This window comes from Zonotrichia albicollis, chromosome 1 (genome assembly GCF_047830755.1).
Source record: "Zonotrichia albicollis isolate bZonAlb1 chromosome 1, bZonAlb1.hap1, whole genome shotgun sequence".
In the NCBI taxonomy this organism is placed as follows: domain Eukaryota; kingdom Metazoa; phylum Chordata; class Aves; order Passeriformes; family Passerellidae; genus Zonotrichia; species Zonotrichia albicollis.
This window is the reverse complement of record NC_133819.1, coordinates 152,178,476-152,200,674: the sequence shown is the minus strand read 5'-3', so window position 1 is coordinate 152,200,674 and position 22,199 is coordinate 152,178,476. Positions and strand designations below refer to the sequence as shown.

Genomic DNA, 22,199 nt, shown 5'->3' with positions numbered 1-22,199 from the left:
GTTATTCCTGGCTGAAGATGTCCCTGCTCATTGCTGGATGGTTGTTATAGACCTTTAAAAGGTTTTTATTTTATTTTATTTTATTTTATTTTATTTTATTTTATTTTATTTTATTTTATTTTATTTTATTTTAATAATTATTCTTTTTATAATTATTCTCTGAGCCACTAGTACTCTGCCAACAGGAGAGCTCTGTCAGTTTTACAGGCAGGGAAGTGGAGGCAGCTCTATGGAAAAGCAAGGAAATTCTGAGTATTCTTCCTTGTGGCTCCTGTGTAAACAAAACTCCCAGTGAGAAATGAAAGGAGGTCAACCTGTTCAGTTCATTTAAGGGAGGTTAAAAGGCAAAAGAGAGATCAAACGGCAAAGTTCAGGAGTTGGGAAGACACAGCTCTCCTAACAGTGGCTGGGGATGGTCCTTCCTTAACTGGAGCCTCAGAGAGTGACCTGCGCTGGCCAGAGGCTGTAGGGGTTGATGTGTAAAGATGATTTATGTGAAATTATCTGCAAGCTCTTTATGAAGGTCAGGCTGGTCAAAGGATTTTATCTGGTTAAAAAGCCTCAGAAAAAATATGTCTAGGTGGGTCATCCAGAAGTGGAGGTGTCCTCATCATTAATGAGTTCTGAAGCCCCCAGGGAAGGTACTTCTCCATCAGCAAGGTGGTGTTAGAGCTGGGAATGGAGCACCTGGACAGGACAGAGAGAGGGGGCTGTGTGAACCCAGGTGAAGGTCAACAAGTGCAAGTTCCTGCACCTGGGTCAGGACAATCCCAAACACAAGCACAGGCTGAGCAGAGAATGGAGTGAGAGCAGCCCTGAGGACGTGGGAGTATTGGTGGATGAGAAGCTCAGTGTGACCCAGCAATGGTGTCTGGCAGCCCAGAAAGCCAAACCTGTCCTGGGCTGTGTCAAAAGCAGGGTGGGCAGCAGGTGAGGGAGGGGATTCTGGACCTCTGGTCTGCTCTGGTGAGAGACCTGGAGCTCTGGGGTCTTCAACATAAGAAGGATGTGGAGCTGCCTGAGTCCAGAGGAGGCCACAAAGAGGATCAGAGAGCTGGAGCAACTCTGGAGAGAGGCTGAGAGAGCTGGAGCTGTTCAGCCTGGAGAAGAAAAGGCTCCAGGCAGAGCTCAGAGCCCCTTCCAGAGCCAAAAGGGGCTCCAGGAGATCTGGAGAGAGACTTTGGACACGGGCTGAAGGGACAGGACAGCAGTAATGGCTTCAAACTGAAAGAGAGCTGTCTTAGATTTAATATTAGAAGGAAATTCTGTATTCAGAGGGTGGTGAGGCCTTGGCACAGGTTTTTCAGAGAATCTGTGGCTGCCCCATCCCTGGAAGTGCCCACAGTCAGGCTGGATTGGGCTTGGATTGATTCCTCTAAGTGTGATGGGATAGGCAAACTTGCTGAGGATACACTGCCCCATCATTCAGGTCATCAATGGAGATGTTAAACAGGACTGGACCCATTATTGAGTGGTTTTATCACCTCCAGGTGCAAGAAGATCTTTCTCCATGGTGCCTGTTCCCAGAGGTTCTCTATCCTTCCTCATAAGCTCTCCCAATGTCTCTGTTCATCTCTCCAGCTTTGGTTTAGATCTATTCCCTTGTCTTGCCCCAAAAGGAATAGAAATAATGTTTTCCTCCCTGTCTTTTTGCAGCAGCCTTGCAGAATTTAAGGATTGAGTCTTCCCATCAATCTTCACTTCTGTAGGAAAAGCAACCCCATTTACTCAATCTTTCCTATCAGGCTATGTTTTCTTGACCTGTTGTCATTCTCCCAGCTCCCTCCAGACTCTCTTCAGTCTCTGACAATAAAAGTCTTTGCTGCAGAAGTTGTTGCTGACAGCTGAGGATCCGCAGTGTGGGGTCAAGCAGGTTTGCTTCCCTTGTTGAGAAGATTGTAATCCTATTTGCACAGCCCCTGTTACAGGAAATGTCACTGCAGATCCGTGCTCAGCTGGAAGCCTGTGGCATCTGTCCGTCCATCCATCCATCCATCCATCCATCCATCCATCCATCCATCCGTCCGTCCGTCCGTCCATACCTCCATGCAGCACTGGCCAGCAGCTCCCCATCCCCTGTTGGTGCTCTCCTTTGCTCTTCCTAAATTCAAGCCCCTGCAGTTCACCTGGATTATGCAGAGCCTCATTTTCTTTGTTGAACATTCCTTCTGGTTTGTTAAGATTGTTCTGGAGGCTGGAGCTGTCATCTCACTCCCCTGCTGGGTGCTGTGTGTATGTTGGATGAGGATAATTCCTGTTCCATCACCCAGCTCACTGCTCAAAATACACATGGAGAGAGCAGAGCTTGGTGGACACCACCCAGACTGTTCTTTGGGTAGGACAACAGTTCACTGGGAGTGTTTAATGGTGAAAGAAAGTAGGTTTAGATTAGGTATTAGAAATAAATTCTGTACAGTGAAGGATATGAGGCCCTGGCAGAGGTTGCCCAGAGAAGCTGTGGCTGCCCCATGCCTGGAATTCTTCAAGGCCAGGTTGGAGGAGGATTTGAGCAACCTGGTCCAGTGGAAGGTGTCTCTGCCTATGGCAAGGGGTTGGAAGTAGAGGATTTTTAGGGTCCTTCCAACAGTTCTGTGATTCTATGATTTTTCTAATTAAAAAAAAAATGCTGCAGCTTTTATCAATTTCTTTGGCCATAACAAACATGAGACCATAAACAGGCACCTGTGACCATGTTCACAGGGGTCTCAGGTTGAGGGAAGAGACAAGGATCTGACTCCATGTTTCAGAAGTCTAGATTTATTATTTTATTATATATAGTACATTTAAACTATACTAAAAGAATAGAAGAAAAGGTTTCATCAGAATGCTAGCTAAGAATAGAATAGCCAAGAATGATAACAAAGGTTTGTGGCTCGGCTCTCTGTCTGAGCCAGCTGGGCTGTGGTTGGCCATTAATTACAAACATCCAACATGGGCCAATCACAGATCCACCTGTTGCATTCCACAGCAGCAGATAATCCTTGTTTATGTTTTGTTCCTGAGGCCTCTCAGCTTCTCAGGAGGAAAAATCCTAAGGAAAGGATTTTTCATGAAATATGTCTGCAACAGGCACCCACTGCCTGCTAAGTTCTATAAACAGTTGAAGCTTGGTTTGAGTTCTTGCCAGCTGCATAGTGGCTGTCAATTCTGGTTTTCACCATGCTTTCAGTGGCTTTATTCCATTGTCTTTACAGGAAATTAGAAAAAAAACCAAGCTGGTGGATTTGCAATTTTCTTATTCTTTTCTCCACCTGTTTAGTAAATAGGCACAGTAAGGACCCTCCAGTCTGCCAGGAGGGCCATGAATGGCTCTGATGCTCTTTCAGGCATCACAGGAGGAGAATTGCAGAATCCCACAGGTAGGAAAGAACATCTGAAGGTCATCTTGTCCAACACTCTCCTGAGAGCAGGGTCACCTGGAGCAGGTTTCTCTGGCACATGATGAGCCAGGGCTTGAACATCCCCAAGGATGGGGACCCCACAGCCTCTCTGTGCAGCCTTATGATGTTTGATGACTCTTACTATAAAAAAAAAAACAAAACAAAAAACACAAAATAAGCAAAAAAGCCACTCCAACCCCAAAACAAGCAGGTTTTTTTTTTTTTTTCCTTTTTTGAAGTGGAATTTTCTGTATTTCAATCCCTCTTACCTCTTGTCCTGTTAAGACCGCCAAGAGTCTGGCTCCATCATGTTTGCTTATTTCCATCAGATATTGAGACAGTTTAATACCACCACATCCTTCTCTTCTCCAGGGCGAAGAGCCCCAGCTCCCTCAGCCTTTCCTCATCCCATCCTTTCACCATCTTTATGGTCCCTCACTGGATTCTCTCCAATATGTCCATGTCTCTCCTCCTTTCCCACTTTTTTCCAGTATTGTCTGGAAATAAATGTTCCAGCTCATGTCTTTTTCAGCCAATCTCAACTTTAAATATAAATAAATTGTCTAAAGTGCTGTTGTGGTTGAATTCCAACTGGCAAATAAGTTCCACACAGCCACTTCCTCACAGTCCCCAGCATGCTGGTGGAAATGAACTGGATGAGTAAAAGTGAGAAAGCTTGTAGGTTTAAATAAGAATGGTTTCATTATTGAGATGTAATAGTATAATAATAATAATAATAATAATCCTATTTTTCCATGCTGAAATCTCACCTTTCATTCCCACCACTAATGCTGCCCACCCAAGTGTCTCTAAATGGAGACTGATGGATGTAGAGCTCTTAAATTTAATTTTGCCTGCATGGTTTTACTTGCCAATATCTTTCCCAGTCCAAGAGATATGGACAAACTCTTTCCTTGAGATTCTACATCCTGCTATTCTAATCATGGCATGTTTGACCTGTACAGGATATACAAAGCAAGTACTTAATTTTATTAAAATAACAAATTCATGCCCCTTTTTAGTCTGGCTTGGATGTGTTTATTTTTTTATTTGTATTTCAAGTGATGAGGATAAAGCTGTCATAAAATGTTTTTTTTCTTCTTTCTTATTCTTGTTTTTTTTTTTTTTTTTTCTGTGTCTAGTAGGTTAGGAAATGCTTGTTCCAATTTGTACAAACTGCCTTCACAGTAAATTGGACAAGTTTCCCTGAGGAGCAATAGACAAAAGACTTGGGAAGTGCCACGGGGATGGGGAGGGAAATGCTTTTATTGCCAATCAAATTAAAGGCATTTAGATCTGCTCTTAAATTTTCCTGTAAATATATTAGTGTGGGGTAAGAATTTGGCTCCAGAGCTGTATGAATAAGGGATATTTCAATAGCTTGGTAGGATGCGGTGGGAGGTGGCTGCTGCTAAAAAGGTTTGGTTAAGCTACAACAAAATATTTCATTTTCAATTCTTTCTATTTTTCCTCCCTTACAAGGAGAAAAAGCTTTAAAATGGAAACACGTCCTGAAAATGATAAATCAACATTAAACACTTGGAGTGCTCTAAAAGCCCCCCTTCTCTCCCCCTTTCACACCACTCTGTTGGAGAAAAAAATAGACGCATTCAATGTTTGCCAAAATAACACTTGCCCAGTTGTAATCAAGGCATTTTACAACAGGGTGGAGACTTTCACTCTGTGTTTGATGTCTGTGGCCTTGGGGAAGTCATGGCAAGAAATCTTTCCACTTGCTTATCTCTAAAGAGAGAGGGTGGGTCAGGAAAAAATCTCTGTACAGAGGCTGTTTTCAAGCTCTTTGGATGTCCCAAATCCCTGCAGTGATCTTAAACTGTGGGAGATAAAGAAAATATTCCTTATCTCTGCCCAAAAACTTTCTCATAACTGTCTTCCATGTGCCCATATTTTCCCAGGTAAATTTTGGATCTTGGGTTGCATTTTGTGATGAAGGTTGTGCTGGTAGTTCTGAGCTCACCTGAGCTTTGTTCCCAAGTCCATTTCAGACTTCCCAGCTGAATCTTCAGCTGAATCTTGTAGGTTTTAGTGGTTGTGATCAAGAATTTCCACCAAGACACCACAGAATCACAGAATGGTTTGTGTTGGAAGGGACATTAGAGATCCTCTTGTTCCAGCCCCCTGCCATAGGCACGGACACCTTCCACTATCCCAAGGTGCTCCAAGCCCTGACCAACCTGTTATAAATAAGAAGCTTAATTAGGCCAATATTCAAGCAGCAATAAATTTATTCATTAATATGGTAAAATATGAGCAATACAGCCCTGGGTACAGTGGGGGAAGTTTTCCCTCCAACTGCATACCAAGACTTGGGGTTTACAGGTATTTAGGGGTACTCTTCAGCTTTCTCAGCAGTTTCTATTCCCAATTTTTACGTCACAATTCTATACACTATTGTGATTATTTTTTCTCAGGATGTATCCCAGAAAGGAGAATCCCCACATGGTGATGGTCCGGTTTCCGAAAGAAGAAAGACGAATCCCATCTGGCGGAGTCCAGCTCCCCAGATGTGGGTCCACCTTTTAATTGCAAGGACTATAAATTTCGTAACAGCGATGTCCAACTTCCCTTGGTCAAAACCATAAATCCTTGAGTTGATGTCCATCTTCCTTTCTCAAGCTGCTTTTCTCTGTTTTGTTAAGGCATGAGATAAGCATGTTTCCTTTTATATATTCCAAAGCTATAGTTTCAAGGATACAAGCAATATTCTAAAATTATACTTCAGAAGGTTATTATTGCAGAACTCTTTAAGGCTTAACTATGAGCAAAGAGCAACATCCTTAACACTTTAATTCAAATGCTCCTAAATCAACTAAGGTTAATTGTGAACAAAAGGTAGGTTCAAAGGCCTTCTTCCATGCTTTACTTTCCTGAGTTATTATTAGAATTTGTCTTTATAACTATGCCATGGTCGGTCTCCACACATATCACAATCACAAATACACACGTTGCCTGTATGTACCTGACATGAAACACAGCTTTTTATTTCACAAACCTTGCCTTGGACACTTCCAGGGATGAGACAGCCACAACTTCTCTGGAAAATCTATTCCACCACCCTCTGAATATAGAATTTCTTCCAAATATCCTACTCTCAGTTCAAAGCTATTACTCTTTGTCCTATCGCTCCATGCTTTACTAAAAAGCCCCCTCCACCTCTCTTGCAGACCCTGCTGAGTTACTGGAAGTTGCTCTGGGATTTCCTGGGAGAAAGTACAATTGTAGGGTGTATTTCCATGGAACTCATGGTTTAAGTACAATTGTAGGGTGTATTTCCATGGAACTCGTGGTTTAAGTACAGTTGTAGGGTATGTTTCCATGGAACTCATGGTTTAATTGCAATTATAGGGTGTATTTCCATGGAGCTCGTGGTTTAAGTACAATTGTAGGGTGTATTTCCATGAAGCTCATGGTTTAAGTACAATTGTAGGGTGTATATCCATGGAGCTCATGGTTTTGCAGTTTTGATGGATTGTTTTGCTGTTGAGTGTCTTGGTTTACAAGTTTGCCCCTTGCTTCCTCCTGTTTGCTCCGTTTCCTTTCTCCTTCAAGCACACTCCAACACACACCCTCGCCTTTTGTCTGGCTGCTCAGGCTCTCACAGCTCAAATTCCACAAGTTTGGGCTGAAGGCTGTTTCCCTAAAATGAAGGATTTCTGCTCTGGGGGCACCTGCAGCCTGGGATGCCAATTACGCGTGTCCGTGGCACACTGAGGCTGGCAGGGGAAGCTGCACTCTGGATTTTCTCCACTTTTAATGGATTTAGCTCCCAACCATTGCTCTGTCAAGGCAATTGCACTTTCATCCTCTTTCATGTGTCTGGCCCAATTAAGGGAGGATGGTGAGTGATTTCTTTTGGTCCTGGAGTTCCGCTGTCTGGTGAATCTCAGCACTGATTTTTTTTTTTTTTTTTGCTTGGTTTTGAAAGTCTGAAAGAAAAAAAAAAAAAAAAAGAGAATGAAGTACAACAGGTGCCTGAGGCCATCAGGCTGTTCCCAGTACAGTGCAAAACTAGGATTTCCTGGTGCTTAGCTTTGCATGGAGGACAAACCAAAGGAATAGCAAGTGTCAGTATCACCCCAAAAGAGACTTTTCCTCAGATATCTCTCAATTAGGACATCAAGTGACACTTGGTCATGTACCAGAGAAAGTGGAGACCATTGCCAGCTCTCTGTCAGAGGGAAAATGTCCGGTCCAGAACATGAGAAATGTGAATATCCAAGCCCAGAATGAAGCATCACAGCTCTTGTCATCCAGTCTAACACCCCAACATCTTTCTCAGTGCAAGAAAGACATGGAACAGTTGGAGCAGGACCAGAGGAGCCACAAAATGATCAGAGAGATGAAGCAGCTCTGCTGTGAGGAAAGGCTGCACAGCTGGGGTTGTTCAGCCTGGAGAGGAGAAGGCTCTGGGGATTCCTTGATGAGGCCTTTCAAAACTTAGAGTAAGAAAGATAAGGACAGACTTTTTAGCAGCACCTGTAGTGATAGGACAATGGTTTTAAACTAAGAAAAATGGTAGATACAGAGTAGTTATAATGAAGAATTTTAGTTTATGGTGAGGTGAGTAAAACACTGGAGCATCACTAGAAATATTTCAGACCAAAGAGGTTGGACTGGATGATCTTTAAGGGTCCCTGCCAAGCCAAACCATTCTGATTTTGCCATCACACCAAAAGTGTTGCTAATTCTTGCAGGATTGTAACTTTTTTTTTTTGCGGTAGAAGCACCAGTCTGGGGTGTTTTTTTCATACTCTAGGTGTAAGAAAGCAGCAGTTGGTTTGGTCCTGTATCATTTCCCAGCTCATGCAGCACCTTTATTTCCTCTCTTCCTTTGCTGCCATCATCCCCATGCCTTTGAGCTGAACTATTTTGATACCAAAGCCCTGGACACTGTTGAAATGCTGGAGGATGTCTGGTGAGGCATTTCTGTGGATAAGGAGGAAGAAGTTCTCTTCCTCTGACTGCAGCATTTATTTCATTCTGCTGCTGCTACCTCAGGCCTTGCAGATTTTTAATTTTTTTATTTATATTTTTTTTAACCAGCAAGACAAAATAAATCTGGCTCCAATATTTCTGCTGGAGGCCCAGGAGCTTATAACAGCAAACTGTCTCTTTTGAGAGCTCATCAGGGCTGCAGTGTGATGGATAAACTCCAGCCAGCTGTGTACTGGTAATGTTCCAGGAGACAGCATCACCTTTTTTTTGATCGAGTGCTTAAGTCTTTACCTTCCAGCTCAGGATCTCAAAGCACTTTGTGAACAGCAAGGAATTAAAAGTTGCCCTTTATCAGTGGAGAAGATGAGACGCAGGGAGGTCAAATGACTTGCTTGCCCTCAAAACCATTTGTAGTGCAGAACACCTGGATTTTAGTGCTTTTAATTTTTTTGCAGGTGGGCATGCTGAAGTTTGGAGATTGCTCTGTGTCTTTTATTTTCCTTCTCAGTCCTCTTTTTTTTCTTAGGCTACTGGGGTTTAATTGACTTTTAACAGGGCTGTGCCTGTCGTTTTTTTTTCTGTTTTTTAGGTTGAAGTGTAATCCAGCATCCATCACTCTCCAGAAAATGTCTTATGGATCCATTGATGGGAGTGGATTTGGGAGCAGGAACCCATTTGGAGGCCCTTCCAGACAAGGCTATCAACCTCTAGGTGAAGTATTGATCCCTTGCTGTAATTTATTCCACCTGAGGGCTGGAGTTTGACTTGCTCAGGTTCACAGTGGCTGCTGTGTAAATGTCACACCCTCACCAGGGGTCATTCCTGACACCGATTTTCAAAGGTGAAACCCAAACTTTTGCATTTTGATCTGTGTGATTGAGGCCTGACCACGCTCAGAATCTGAGGCTGTGGCATGGGAGAGCAGCACTAATGAGGGTTTTGGGGGGAATTCTGGGGAACCAGAAGGAGAAATGCAGAATATTCCCTAAAGTGGCTTTTGTCTTTTGTCATCTCCCCATCACCTTTACAAGAAGCTTGTCTCAATGGTTGTTCTCAGGCTGGCAGATGGAGGGAGTAGATGAGAGGATGTACAAAATGCAGTGGGCTGTGCTTTCCCAGAGGATAACTTTGATGTGGAAGCTGCTTGAATTTGGAAAACATGCTTGGATGTGGCAAACAGGATCAAAAACTCACTCAGGAAATGCTGAAACCTTAAACAGTGGCTTGAAAATGGCCCTGGATTCTCTCTTTGTGTTGTTTTTTTAAGCAGAGGCCAGACCAGCTCTAGGGTTGATCTGGGCTTCTCTAGTCTGGCTTTGAGCAAGTATTTTTATCTGGAACTTACCCTTCATTTTGTTCCTGGATCTGGCTTGCTGTGGTAACAAGGGAAAAGGGTATCTTTTCCTTTTTTCACTAGGGAAGGACATCACCACGCTCTCCACTAGCGTTTGAGTTCAGTACTCACTAACACAGCCTGATTTGGTGTTCATGTTTTGAGGGTTGCAAATGTTCTTTGGGAACATTTTTTTTTTTGTTTCATAAATAGTGGTTCTCCCTAGATGGAAATATATATATATATATATACATATATATATATATATATATATATATATATATATATATTTAAAAAACAGAGGTTTCTCTTGGGTTTCTCTCTTCTTAGAAATTTGGGGTTAATTTTGAATTTTTTTTTCCTTTGAATAGGAAGAGGGTATTGAAGTAAGTACAAGTTGTGTGTTCAGTTGTAAAGAGTGATTTTTTAGGCTATTCTGCAAGGCAAGATTAAAGGCATAAAAGCAAGGAAGAATGGGATACTTGGGCGCAATCAAAGAACTGTAAGAAAACAATTGAAATGTGGATTAGACAAACAACGAATCTCAATGCATTGTACCTGTCCTGGTTTAGGACAAATTAGGGGAAATCCCCAAGAGGGAGCCCCCCAGAACAAAACAAACCTCCAACCACCCCTCCCCCAACACCGGGTTCGGGAAGGAATTTCTCGGAGGAGCAAAGTGGAAAACAAAACCTATTTATTTACAAGTAACAAAAGAACACTCCCCAACACAAGAAAAGAAAAGGGACCAGACTGTGTTGTGGAGGGCGCCGAATCTTCTCTAGCAGGCTTCGGGTGTCCTGGAGCTCGCAGGTCCGATCCGGAGCCGGTTCAGTATCTTCAGGGGAGGGTGAGAAAGAGAGAGAGAGAACAAAAGAAAAAGGAAAAAAAAAAAAAAAAAAAACAGCGCAAAAGCAAAAAGCAAGCAAGCAAGCAAGCAAGCAGCTAGCAAAGCCAAGCAGCAAAAGCCGAAAGCCAAAAGTGCCTGGTCACACCCCCCCCCCCCCTCCTCCTCTCTTCCCCATCCCGCCACAGCCAGACTGCCGGGGGGGGGGGGGTGGGGGAAAAGGCACAGCTGCCAGACATAACACACGATATTGGGATAAAGGCTGTCACCCCACGACAGTACCTTAGATTAAAAAAAATAAATAAAAAAAGAATGTTTATTGTGCTGCATTAAAGAGCCTCTGTTTTTAGTGCGTATTCACAGAATAACTCAAGACACTTGAAATCTCTAAATATTTGAAGACATCCCTTATTGTTGCCATCTTGTCCTCAGCTTGGCAGTTGGAGCTGTGATGCTGAAACCACCCTTACTGGATGGCAAAGAGGGGCTGGTGTGGAAAATTCAGTTATTTTGAAACTGCCATGGTATGTTGGCTGCCCAGCAGAGCCTGTTGGTGCTCTGGGTTATGGCTTAGACTTGAGAGCTGGTTTCCCCTCCAGGCTTGCACACATCCTGTCTGGTGGCATTGCCATGGGTGCATCTCCAGGGTTGTCCAGCATGGATTTTCCAGCCAGCCAAAATTGGTTGGTCCCTTAGCTAAGCATCCCTGTGGAAAAGACTGCAAGGGGAGGGGCCTGTTTGCACTGGCCAAGGCTCCTTGGAGAAGTTTCCTTTCTCTGTGTCTCAGTCAGAAGTTTGTTCAACCTTGAGAAAAGAAGGTTTACGGGAGACCTTTTCATTGTGTTCCAGCATTTACAGGTGGCCACAAATGAGATGCAGACTCTCTTTTCACATGGCAAAGATGTGGAGTATTGTGTGCATGTTACTCCTGGGGAGATTATCAGAGACTCAGACAAGAGGAAAATGTTTTGCCATGAGAGCAATCAGCCTTTGGAATAAGCTCCCCAGATAAGTGGTGGATTCCACATGACCGTGTTCATGGGGTCTTAGGATGAGGGAAGAGACGAGGATCTGACTCCATGTTTCAGAAGTCTAGATTTATTATTTTATTATATATATTACATTTAAACTATACTAAAAGGGTAGAGGAAAGGATTTCATCAGAAGCCTGGCTAAGAATAGAATAGGAAGGAATGATAACAAAGGTTTGTGGCTCGGCTCTCTGTCCGAGCCAGCTGACTGTGATTGGCCATTAATTAGAAATATCCAGCATGTGCCAATCACAGATCCACCTGTTGCATTCCACAGCAGCAGATAATCTATGTTTACATTTTGTTCCTGAGGCCTCTCAGCTTCTCAGGAGGAAAAATCCTAAGGAAAGGATTTTCCATAAGAGATGTCTGTGACAATTTCAGAATACTGGAACAATTTTAAAGTTCATCTGCATGGAGTGCTGGGCCATCTTGTCCAGGCTGTGCTTTTGCCAGGAGAGGTTGGATCAGATGGTCCTTGAGGTTCCTTTCCAACTTGGCATCTTGTGATTCTGTTCCATACTCATTTGAACCTGTGTCCCTTTGCCACAGAAGATGGACGCTTTGGATGCCTTTTGTCACAGTATCCCCAAATATTCCATTAATTAAGTGCCAGGAGAGAGTAATGCAGCACTAATTATCTGCCTCCTGCTCCTGGACAATGCCTGACTGGCTTGCTAAGAAAAATTGCCTTTTGTATTAGATCATGGTGTGGCTGGAACAAAGGAGCATGGCCTTCCCACCAGCATTTGTGTCTCTGCTCTCAGCAGGGACAGACCTTAATGGGAATGTTCTGTGTGTGCTTTAAACTTCTCCCTCTCTTTGTAGATAATAAATAAATCAAACCAGGTGTCCCTGCAGGTAAATGTCCGACAGTGGTCCAGTGATAATATTCAATATCCAACAGAAAACCCTGAGATCCAGCAGCAATAAAGGTGTTGGGGGTGGAATTGCTTCATCTGTAATACAGACAGCAAAAAAAAGAGGGCTCGGGTTTAGTTTGGTTTTGTTTAATGAGGGGTGATACTGCCATGGGGGTTTCCTCTGTGCTTATGCATCTGTTTGCCTTGGCTCTGTTTCTTCCATGCTCAATCCAAATGTGCAGCCAGGATGGGAAAGTTTAATTATTTGAAGGTGATCCCCTTGGCTCTGGGCTGGTGTGATGATGGATGGACTCAGAGCCCGTCCTCAGGCCATGTGGAGGTTAATGCTGCTGACCAGCCTAATTAGGGAGATCCACAGACTCCATCTGCAGAGTTCGGGGAGGATCCTGAGGCAGTGATTTCAGAAATTTGGTTTGTCCTGGACACCTTGGTGTCAGAAAACTCTAGTTCAGACTCTGGTTTTGATGGTGGATATTCAGGATTTCTTGGGCAAAACAAAACCAAGTTTTTTTTCAATATTATTATTTTAATATTGGCAGGTTTTAGAAGGAGGGAGAAAGAAGCTCAGCAGAGCTCAGATGTTCTGTGGCCTTACCCAAAGAGCACCCTGAGGTGTGTCACAAGCAGGATCACCAGCATTACCTGGAGTAGAGCACTTGGGGACTTTGGTTGTCCCACAGCCACTGAGGGATGTGGCAGGAGGAGGCATAAGCCATGTCCCTGCTTTGCAGCTGGGAGTTACAACCTCCTCCAGCAACATCTGCTTCTCATATCCTCATTCTGATGCCCAAAATCATTGTAAATCCATGTGTTCCCCTGTTTCTTTGTAGGAACTTCTCTGGTCTTCATCTGGGCATTGGTGTTGCATGCAAAAATTAGAAAGCAGGTAGTAGAAAGTTATTGTTTCCGTTTTTTGTTTTTTTTTTTTTTTTTTTTAATTTTTATTTTAAGTTTAAACCTGACAAATGAAAAAGATTGACTTCAAAAATACTGCTTTTTAAGTAATGTTAGATTTCTAAGATAAACAGAGAGCAAACACTGCACAGCAGTAGAGAACTCTGGATCCTCCTATGTGCAACCTGCACTCTCTACCATCCTCAACTTACCTTCCCAAAACCATCTTTTTGTGAGGAAAATGAACAAAACCTGCCTTACACGAGGAGGCATATAGGTCAGGGAATTTAAATAGCTTGGATTAAAATGCCACAAGACAGGAAATTTTTAACACTGCTTTTATTAACCTTACTGTAACCTGGACATTAAATGCCAGCTCTGAAAAGGTAAGGTTAATTTCATATTCCAGCAGTGCATTGCTTCCAGGTGAGCTCAAGGGACTGCTGGGTCAGTGCCTAATTTGGCTGTGACTTCATTTACACCATTTCCCCCTCAGTTTCTCCTGAAGATTTTGTGTGGGACTCTGGCCAGGGTTGTACTCAAGATATATCACATGTGAGTCTTTCTCCTGGTTGGATAAGGTTGGTTATCTTGTCACTGAATAGAATGAGATTGGTCCCTGCAAGCTGTCCTTGGCAATGTTCTCTGGGTATAAATCACCTAATTATCATTTTAATACTTAGCAATTGTTAAATGATTTTTTTCTACCATTTTTTTTCTGGAATCAGGTCTATAATTTTATTTTCCCTCCCATTTCTACCACTCACCTGCCTCTGTGCTGCACCAACCAGCCCTTGGGTGGAAAGTCATGTGCCAGTGATGCCACTGACTTGTCATGGAATTGTTTAGGTGGGAAAAGCCCTCTGAGATCCTTGAGTCCAGCCATTAACCCAGCACTGCCAGGTCTACTACTAAGCCAATTCCCCAAAATCTACACATCTTGTAAATCCCTCCAGGGATGGGGACACAGCCACTTCCCTGCTCCAGGGCTTGACAGCACTTTCAGTAAAGAGTTTTTCCCAAATATCCAATACTCCTTACAGATGAACCATCCTTCTGTCCATTCCCCATCCTATTTCCCTCTTTTTCTAGCAGTTCAGAAAAATGATTTGTCTTTAAAAAACACACCATGGAGTTCATGGTTGCCTCCAAGTTTGGCAGAGTCACAGAGCTCCTGTGCTCCATGGGAGGGGATGTTCAGATGATGGTGTGCCCTTTGGTGGGGTGGGGCTGGCAGAAGCTCTGTTTTTGGGGCAAAACTCACTCAAAAGCTCAGGTGAAAACCAGCACCATGGCCTGACTGTGGGAAATAGCAAAGGTAAGGAGATTTCTAGAAAGGTAGTCAATAAGCAGCAAAGTTAAGAGAGTTTCTTTGTGGTTGTGCCCAGAGGGGGAAATGTGGGAAATAGTAAAGATGAGAAGATTTCCAGAAAGATGCAAAAGCAGGACTTAGAAACAGAAAGAACAGAAAACTTAGAGCTAGCTGCAGCTGCAATGTCTGAAAGTAGAAATAGTTACAATTGTACAGCAAGCAAGGACATGAAACAATAGCTTGAGTTTTAGGCTTGGCTAAGATAGACCTTAATTCTGCAGAAAAATAAATTTAGCAAGATAGTAGAAGGTTTTAAGCTTAATAATGAAGTATTGTGAATTCTTAATAGAAAGAATACAAGCAAGCATTGTGTGACTCAGGTGCATGTGTACTTTTAGTGGTTGGCTAGAACAATTGTCTGTAAGCTTTAGCTATTGGCTGGAAAGTTTTTAAAATGCTCTGTAACAAAGAAATCTTTGGCTGCTGCTGGCTGTACATGAGTTTCTGCCATCTTTCTCTTGTCTCAAACGTGTTATGAGGCTCATGCTGCCATAAAGCTCAAGGAAGGTGTCCCAGCAGTCCCATCTCTTTGTGAAAAACCCCAACACACCTGAGCACCATGTGGGCTCACTGCAGCCCCAGGTCTGGTGCCAAACTGTGGGAAGGAATCCACTGCCAGCCCCACATCTCGAGGCTGCAAAGGGCTGAAGCACAGAACAAACTCCTGGGTACACAAGGAGTGCCCCTGGGGTTAATTTACACTGAGCAGGTGGTTAATCCTGCTCTCTTGGGGTCTGAGCACTGCTTTGGTTTTGCTTTGGCTTCCTAAATTAATTCCAGTACTTGGAATGCTTTGCTGAAGGGAATTGAAACCTGTGGTCATTGCAGTGAAAGGCGTTGTCAAGTGGGGCTGGTAGGAGGTCCAGGTCTGGTTGTGGCAACACCATCCAAAATCATGCATTTAAATGTCCTCAGGAAAGAGTGCTAGAAAGAGTTAAAAACAGTGAAAGAAAGCAAGAAAAAAATTGTTGATTTTTTGGGGGCCGTTCAAAGTTACTATGCAATATTAAGAGTGGTTTTTCCAAAGGCTGAAGTCTCAAACTGAAGGGCTGGGCCAGATCACATTCAGTAATTCAAACAAACTGTCAAAGTGTGGGATTACAGAGTCATTAAAGTTCAAAAAGACCTCCAAGATCATCAAGTCCAAGCTTCAAAGAAGGAACGACTGAAGATGTGACCTCCTGTAGCAGTTTTTCTCTGTCATTCTTAGATGGGTTCACAAATATTGGTCCAAGGTTTCCTCCTGGACTTGTCTCTAATTTAGAAAGCTCTAAACAATAATGTGGCTTGTCAAATGCTGTGTAAAACATTTCTGAGGGTATTAATGATTGACTTTGACTTCTAAGTCTTAGGTGTCATGGTATTTCTTGACTTTACGGTCCCACAGAAGTTGAGGAGATGGGTGTCATATTTAATAAGTCATTAATAAGTGCAAGTTAAAGTCTAAGTGCAAACAATACAAAAAATCATAAGATGATCTCTCTCACTAGACCACCCCAAAAACATTTTTGTGGCATCTACAAAATTATTTCATATTGTTTATCTGCTATTGTGCAAAACTTCCAAAAGTTATATATTTATGTTCTTAGTCCATTTTCACTAGATTCAGAAGATCTTCTCTACCTTACATCCAGTTCTTGGAGATCTTAGCAATGATTTAATGAATTAATAAGACTTAAATTAAGAAAACATATTAAAGAATAATGAACAGCATATTTTATAGCAAAAGAAATTGCCAGGGGAATTAACTTTCAAACACTAATTGACTTTGAAACTGTTTGTTTTGAAAACCTTTGCCCTATCCCTTTTGGCACTTTTAACGTTATAATAAATGTTTTGCTATAATTTCAGTATTTCAGGAATTGGAAATGGTTATGCATTTATTTATATAACTAGCAAAACCAGAAGACACCATTGGAATAAATAAGTATTTTAATGAAATATGTGAGGGTGAGGTGACAACTTCTTAGCAGGAAAAAAACCCAAAAATACAACAAAACCAACAAACCAATACAAAAACCTCTTGGGGAAAATAAACTTTTTTTTTTTCTTTACTAATTTTATTTGCTAGTCTTGGTTATCCAGAGCAATTTTAATGCAAACATATAAACCTCATGCTGGCTGTCCCAGTCTTTGACAGAAAATCAAAAATGTAAGAGACTCACCTTTCCTTAGGCATTTCAGCTGGAAATGCATTTAAATATCAGAACAGCTCAGAACAGCTTGCTTCATTTTCCACTCAATTACAGTGGAATTAGAAGTAGTTTAAGAAGATCCTCTGCCCAGAGCTGGCTTGTTGTGTGCTAGAGGTGCCTTGGTAGGGAAAGCAAAACAGAATTTATGTTGCTGGTGGAAACTGTCCAGTGCAAAGTGTCCCTGCCCATTGCAGATGTTTGGAACCAGATGTTCTGTAAGGTCCTTTCCAGCCCAGGCCTGGATTCTGTGATTCTGTGATTCCATGAATGTGTTTGTGGTCCCTTTACTTTCCCAATGTGTGCCCACACCTGGGGCTGCCCTTCTGGGATGTGTTTTTTCACATGGGTGTATTTTCCTAAAGGAGAAGAGACTGCCCTATGCTTTAGTTTCAGCTCCTGAAATGAATTTAGCCAAATGTCTTTTCCCTTCTGGCTGCTCTTTCAAAAGCTTTTCTTGGTTTTGGAGGCAGAGGAAAAAACATTTTATTAACAAAAGAAAACTCAGCTACTGCCTCATTTGAACTTTGTACCAGCTCTTGTTTGAGCTGTTCCGATCTGGACAAGACATCAGTGATTTTGAACTGAAAGAGGGAAGATTTAGATGGGATTTGGGAAGAATTCTTCCCTGTGGTGGTGGTGAGGTTCTGGCACAAATTGCCCAGAGAAGTTGTGGAGTCCCCATCCCTGGAAGTGTCCAAGGCCAGGTTGGATGGGGCTTGGAGCACCCTGGGATGGTGGAAGGTGTCCCTGCCTGTGGCAGGGGGATGGAACTGGATGATTTTTCAGGTCTCTTCCTACCCAAACCATTCTATATTTCTGTGATTCTCTGATCAATGCTTCCAAGATTCTTTAATTCTGTAGATTGAATCCAATTATGTGGCTTTGTAACTTCCTCAGTTTCTCAAGAGCACTTCTCTGGTCAGGAGAGAAGAGTGCTTCTCCAACAAGCCATAAGGGAGTGCTTGGCTCTATTATGAAATTCCTGCAAGTGCTGCAAGTCTTCCTCAACATTTTCTACACCACTGGGCTTCCACCCTGTGCTTTGTATCCTGTTCTTTCCATCCTGGCACTTCCCAATGCTTGGATAGGATCTGCAGCCTGTTTTTCTTGATCTGTGCCTGCAAAAAAGTCCACCTGAAACAAGATACAGCTGAAAATGAGCAGTGGGATTGCTGCCTGACCTTGCATGAACATCTGTCCATATTTGCTGAGTGGGGATCCATGGGAAATGGGATGAGGCTGGAGCAGCCCTTCTGCAGCTGTTTGATTTTCCATCAGAGCTGTCTCTACCTGCACATCCCAGTGCTCCCCAGGGTCCTGCTGTGCCAGGCAGATGTGCTGCCAGGATGGTTTCATTCTGAAATCAGGGGTAGAGCAGATCAGAGCTTATTCCAGGTTTGCTGGAATATTTCCAGTGTCTGGTTTGGTGACTGCATCCCAGTTTGGTTCATCGAGCTGTCTCCCCAGGGAGGAAGCAGAATCAGCATCCACACAGGCTAAATACTCAAATACTCCAGCCAGCATTTTTTCCTGAGCTTCTGCAACTACTTTCCTGCAATATTAATAGAAGAAACCCCAAACTTCACTGGAAAAGGTGGTGTCCAGAAACAGACTGCCATTTCTAACACAGCTTTATCCACTCCATGTTGTATTTCTTTCTTGGGAAGGTGATGACACTTTTTATTGCCCTTATGGCTGCTAAAAGGCCTTTTTTTTTCCTATTGCTTTTTTGGCTTTTTTATTAATGTGCTCATCAGGAAACCAAATGAAGTTGAAATTGAATTCAGCCTAGTCTGGCCTAGTTTGGATATCCATGTACAGTGATGCTCTGTCTCCTCCACTATTGCTATAATAACCCCAGTAAATTTGGGAGTGGACATTCCTGGGCATTAGAAGAAGAGCTGCAATAGTTTTTGGCAGGAATTTGCTTTGTCTCAAAAATTTCCCAGGTGTGAATGAGACATTGGCACAGCTCAGATTCTTAGTCCAGGTGAGGCTGTGCTACCTCACCCTGATCTTTGGCTGCAAAGCAAAGTTGATATTAACTGAATTGCTCCAGAATAATTTTTTCAGGTCGGTCTTTTTTTTTTTTTTTTTTTTTTTTTGTTGCTGAAGAATTTCCACTCAGGGTTTTGGCTGTGAAAGGGATCTAATCCAAAAAGTCTAAAACCTGGGATAAAGTTTAGGAAGGAAAAACATCTCTGTTGTCTGTGCTGCTGTTGTGATATGGACAATGGGTGCTGGAGGACATGCTGGGTGAAACTGAGCTCTGCATGTTCAAGATGTTAATATACTATTTGTATTAACAATATAATTATTTAAAGTAATAATAGATAAACCAACAAAATATCTGTGCATGAATGCAGCTTGTAGCTTACCAAGTGTCTGATTTTTGGAGAGCACATCCATGTCTTGGTCCCTCTGTCACCACTCCGTGGTGTGGCCAGGTGCAAATCTCTCAAATTCCCTCTTTTTTTGTTTCCTTCCCCTCCTATACTTAGTATTATCCAATTAATTGAATGTTTGAGGACATAGAATTTCTCAACTGAAATAATTTTCTAATTAGAAATAAAAGAATTTAGCATTCTCTTTGTGTGAGTGAATTTTCCTTTTTCTCTTTGAAAATGCAAGTGGAGTTTTTATGACATTACCTTCTGCCAAGAAAATGGGGATGGAGATTTATAGAGATACTGAAAAAAACCACAAATTTTAGTTTGGGACAAATTTGGAAGGGAACTTTTAAAGGGATGAATTTTTTAAAGAGCAAAATTTAGTAGCCTTTCCTTTCACTTGTTCGAGAGAAAAAGATTTATTTTGAGAGAAGTGTGAAAAACCTGTTTGTTTAATAAGCATTCATAAGCATTAAAAATGAATAATATTAAACAACAAAACCTTTTGCTGTTTTGAAGAGGTGGTAAATTCAGAAAGTCTTTTTGTGGATCAAAGAGAGATTATTTTGTGTGTGTAAAGCAAAGGAGAGCTCTTTTTCCTTCCCCCTTGCTTTTGGAACCAGTCTTAAAGGTGCAGGACTTAATATCCAGCATAAACAGAACAGATGAGTGTGGATACAAGCATCATAAAGTCACCCTGGGACAACACAGTTGTGGATTTCTATTCTGCAGCCCCACTCTAAGGATGTATTTATTTGCAGAACGCACACAAATCTCACTTCTGTACATAACGGAGGGGTAGACACAGCTGACCCAAATACGTATCACACAAACAGAATTTGAGTGGAGAGAAAAAAAAAAAAAGAAAAAAAAAAGGAATAAAGGTTTTATCCATGCTGTCAGTTCAGAAATATTATTTGTGAATATCTCTTCTTCCAGGTGACGTTGGCTTGGGGACTGACACTGGCAGCTAGAAGTGGGCAGGGATTAAAGATCAGCAGGGGAAGGACTCGACAGATGTAGGCAGGTGGATTGGGGATTAGGGTGAATTAGTGTGGATGGAAAGCATTTAGGAGCAAGGAGGGGTTTTAAATTGGATGTTAGCATGTATGCATTGCAGATTTTCCCTGAATTTCTCTGTTAGACTTGGATATTAATGGTTGGGATTTATGAGTGCATTCAGTGGCTGTTGGTGTGGAGAAGCAGCTTCAAGAGGTTCTGAGATGTACAAGTCATTGTTTAGGCGTTTGTAAAACAAATTTCCAATTATTTCTTAATCTCAAGCTGGAAAAAATTTTTGGGGATGTCTGTGTGTTTCTCACCTTTTTTTCTGGCTGCTGAGGGCTGCAATGGGAGGATGACACTATTATTTTTTCTGTATGAACACATGCTAAGTACATTACAAATTCTATAATTCCTTCTAAAGCCAATATTTTTAGTGGAAATCAAGTTGAAATCAAATCAATCAAGTGGAACTCAAATCTACTTGAATTGGTAGGCAGGTGATTCTTGGGAGATACAGTACTGGGATTAAAATATTCCCAATGGGCTTTTTTACAGTTTATGTCCTATTTTCAGAATCTCTTTAAGGTCAGACCTCAGTGATCTCCAGGTACCTGATGATGCAGCTGTGGGTGTGGGAATGGATAATCCAAGGTTCCCCTTTCTGCTCTGGAAGGCTTTTAAGGATCTCTTGAAATTTTAACCAGTGTAGGTTTGGTGTTTTTGTTCGTTTTGTTGGGTTTTTTTGTGGGGTTTTGGGGCGGGTTTTTTGTGGTTTTTTTTGTGGGTTTTTTTTTTTTTTTTTTTTTTTTTTTTTTTTTTTTTACAGCCAGCCAAACCTGATTGCTCTTAAATCCCTTGGTGCCCAGCAATCTGCTAAAGTGGAATATTTCCCATGGATACTTCTGAGTGTTTGGCCATTCCTTGCTTTGAAATCTTCACCCAAGAGATTTGGGAGTGGATTTTCAGAAAGACAAAGAATATTCCATACATGTGAATGCACAGGGCATTATTTGGTTAGCTGGGGCATTTTATTTTTTTTTTTTTTTCTCTAAGTGCTCTTCTCAGGTCCTTAGTGGGGAGCAGAAGAATGAAGAGCTGATCACAACCATGCTGCATAAAATACAATGTTCTCTATTCCTTCTCATTCCAACAGAGATACAGAAATGGAAACAGGGATACAGCTGGCAAAGCAGAGGGACAAAGTTATGTAAAGAAGGTTTTTTGAAGTCACAAATCCCTCTGAAGATTTTTAAAATCATAAATCCATCTTTTGGGGCTGGGAATAGCGCTGGACTTGAACTTGGCATGTAAAACAGGTCTGTTGCATATGAAGCTGTGTGGAAGCAAGACCACTGGGAACCATCCCATTCTCCCCTAAAAAAGAGGTTTTGAAGGGAAAAAACAGTCCTGGGAGTCTGGAAATTTCAGACCTCCTATACTTTTCCACCTGTGTGGAGGCAACCAAAGTGATGGGCTGAGCAAAGTAAGATTTCTGTATCACTTTCTCCCACTCCTTCCTCTGAGTTCTTTTTTATTATTATTTTCACTTCTGCAAGAGGGTGTAAAGCAGAGATTTAGAAAGAGAGTTTGCTGTAAAATACAGTTTGCTGAGAACTTGGGTTTATGACAAAATGCAGCAAAAACCCCCTTTTATTGCACACCTGTAGTAGTCTTTTTTTTTTAGATTTATTTCAGGTACTGCAGGAGTTAACCAGGTGGGGAAGGAGGAGATGTCAGCTGATTTTCCTGAAGTGCTTTCCCAGCCAGACTGCAGCCAGATGGTTGGGACTTTGAACAACACACAGATAATTCCAAGCCAGGATCTAACAACAATAAAATCACTAAAAAAAATATACAAGATGTGCATACCTGGGGGGAATGGATGTGCAGTGTGTGTGTGGGTTTTGTTTGA

At 42.1% G+C, this 22,199-nt stretch overlaps 1 protein-coding gene across 10 annotated transcripts in view; it reads left to right on the top strand.

Moving 5' to 3' along the window:
- The window catches only part of TSNARE1 (t-SNARE domain containing 1), a 469,084-nt gene that overhangs the window by 92,735 nt on the left and 354,150 nt on the right, over window positions 1-22,199 (top strand). For all 10 annotated transcript variants that reach the window (XM_074557836.1, XM_074557830.1, XM_074557854.1 and 7 more), the window contains one exon: window positions 8,926-9,047. In XM_074557836.1, coding sequence (XP_074413937.1) covers window positions 8,963-9,047 — 85 coding nt within the window. In that variant the 5' untranslated portion in view covers window positions 8,926-8,962. The remainder of the gene's footprint in view (window positions 1-8,925; window positions 9,048-22,199) is intronic.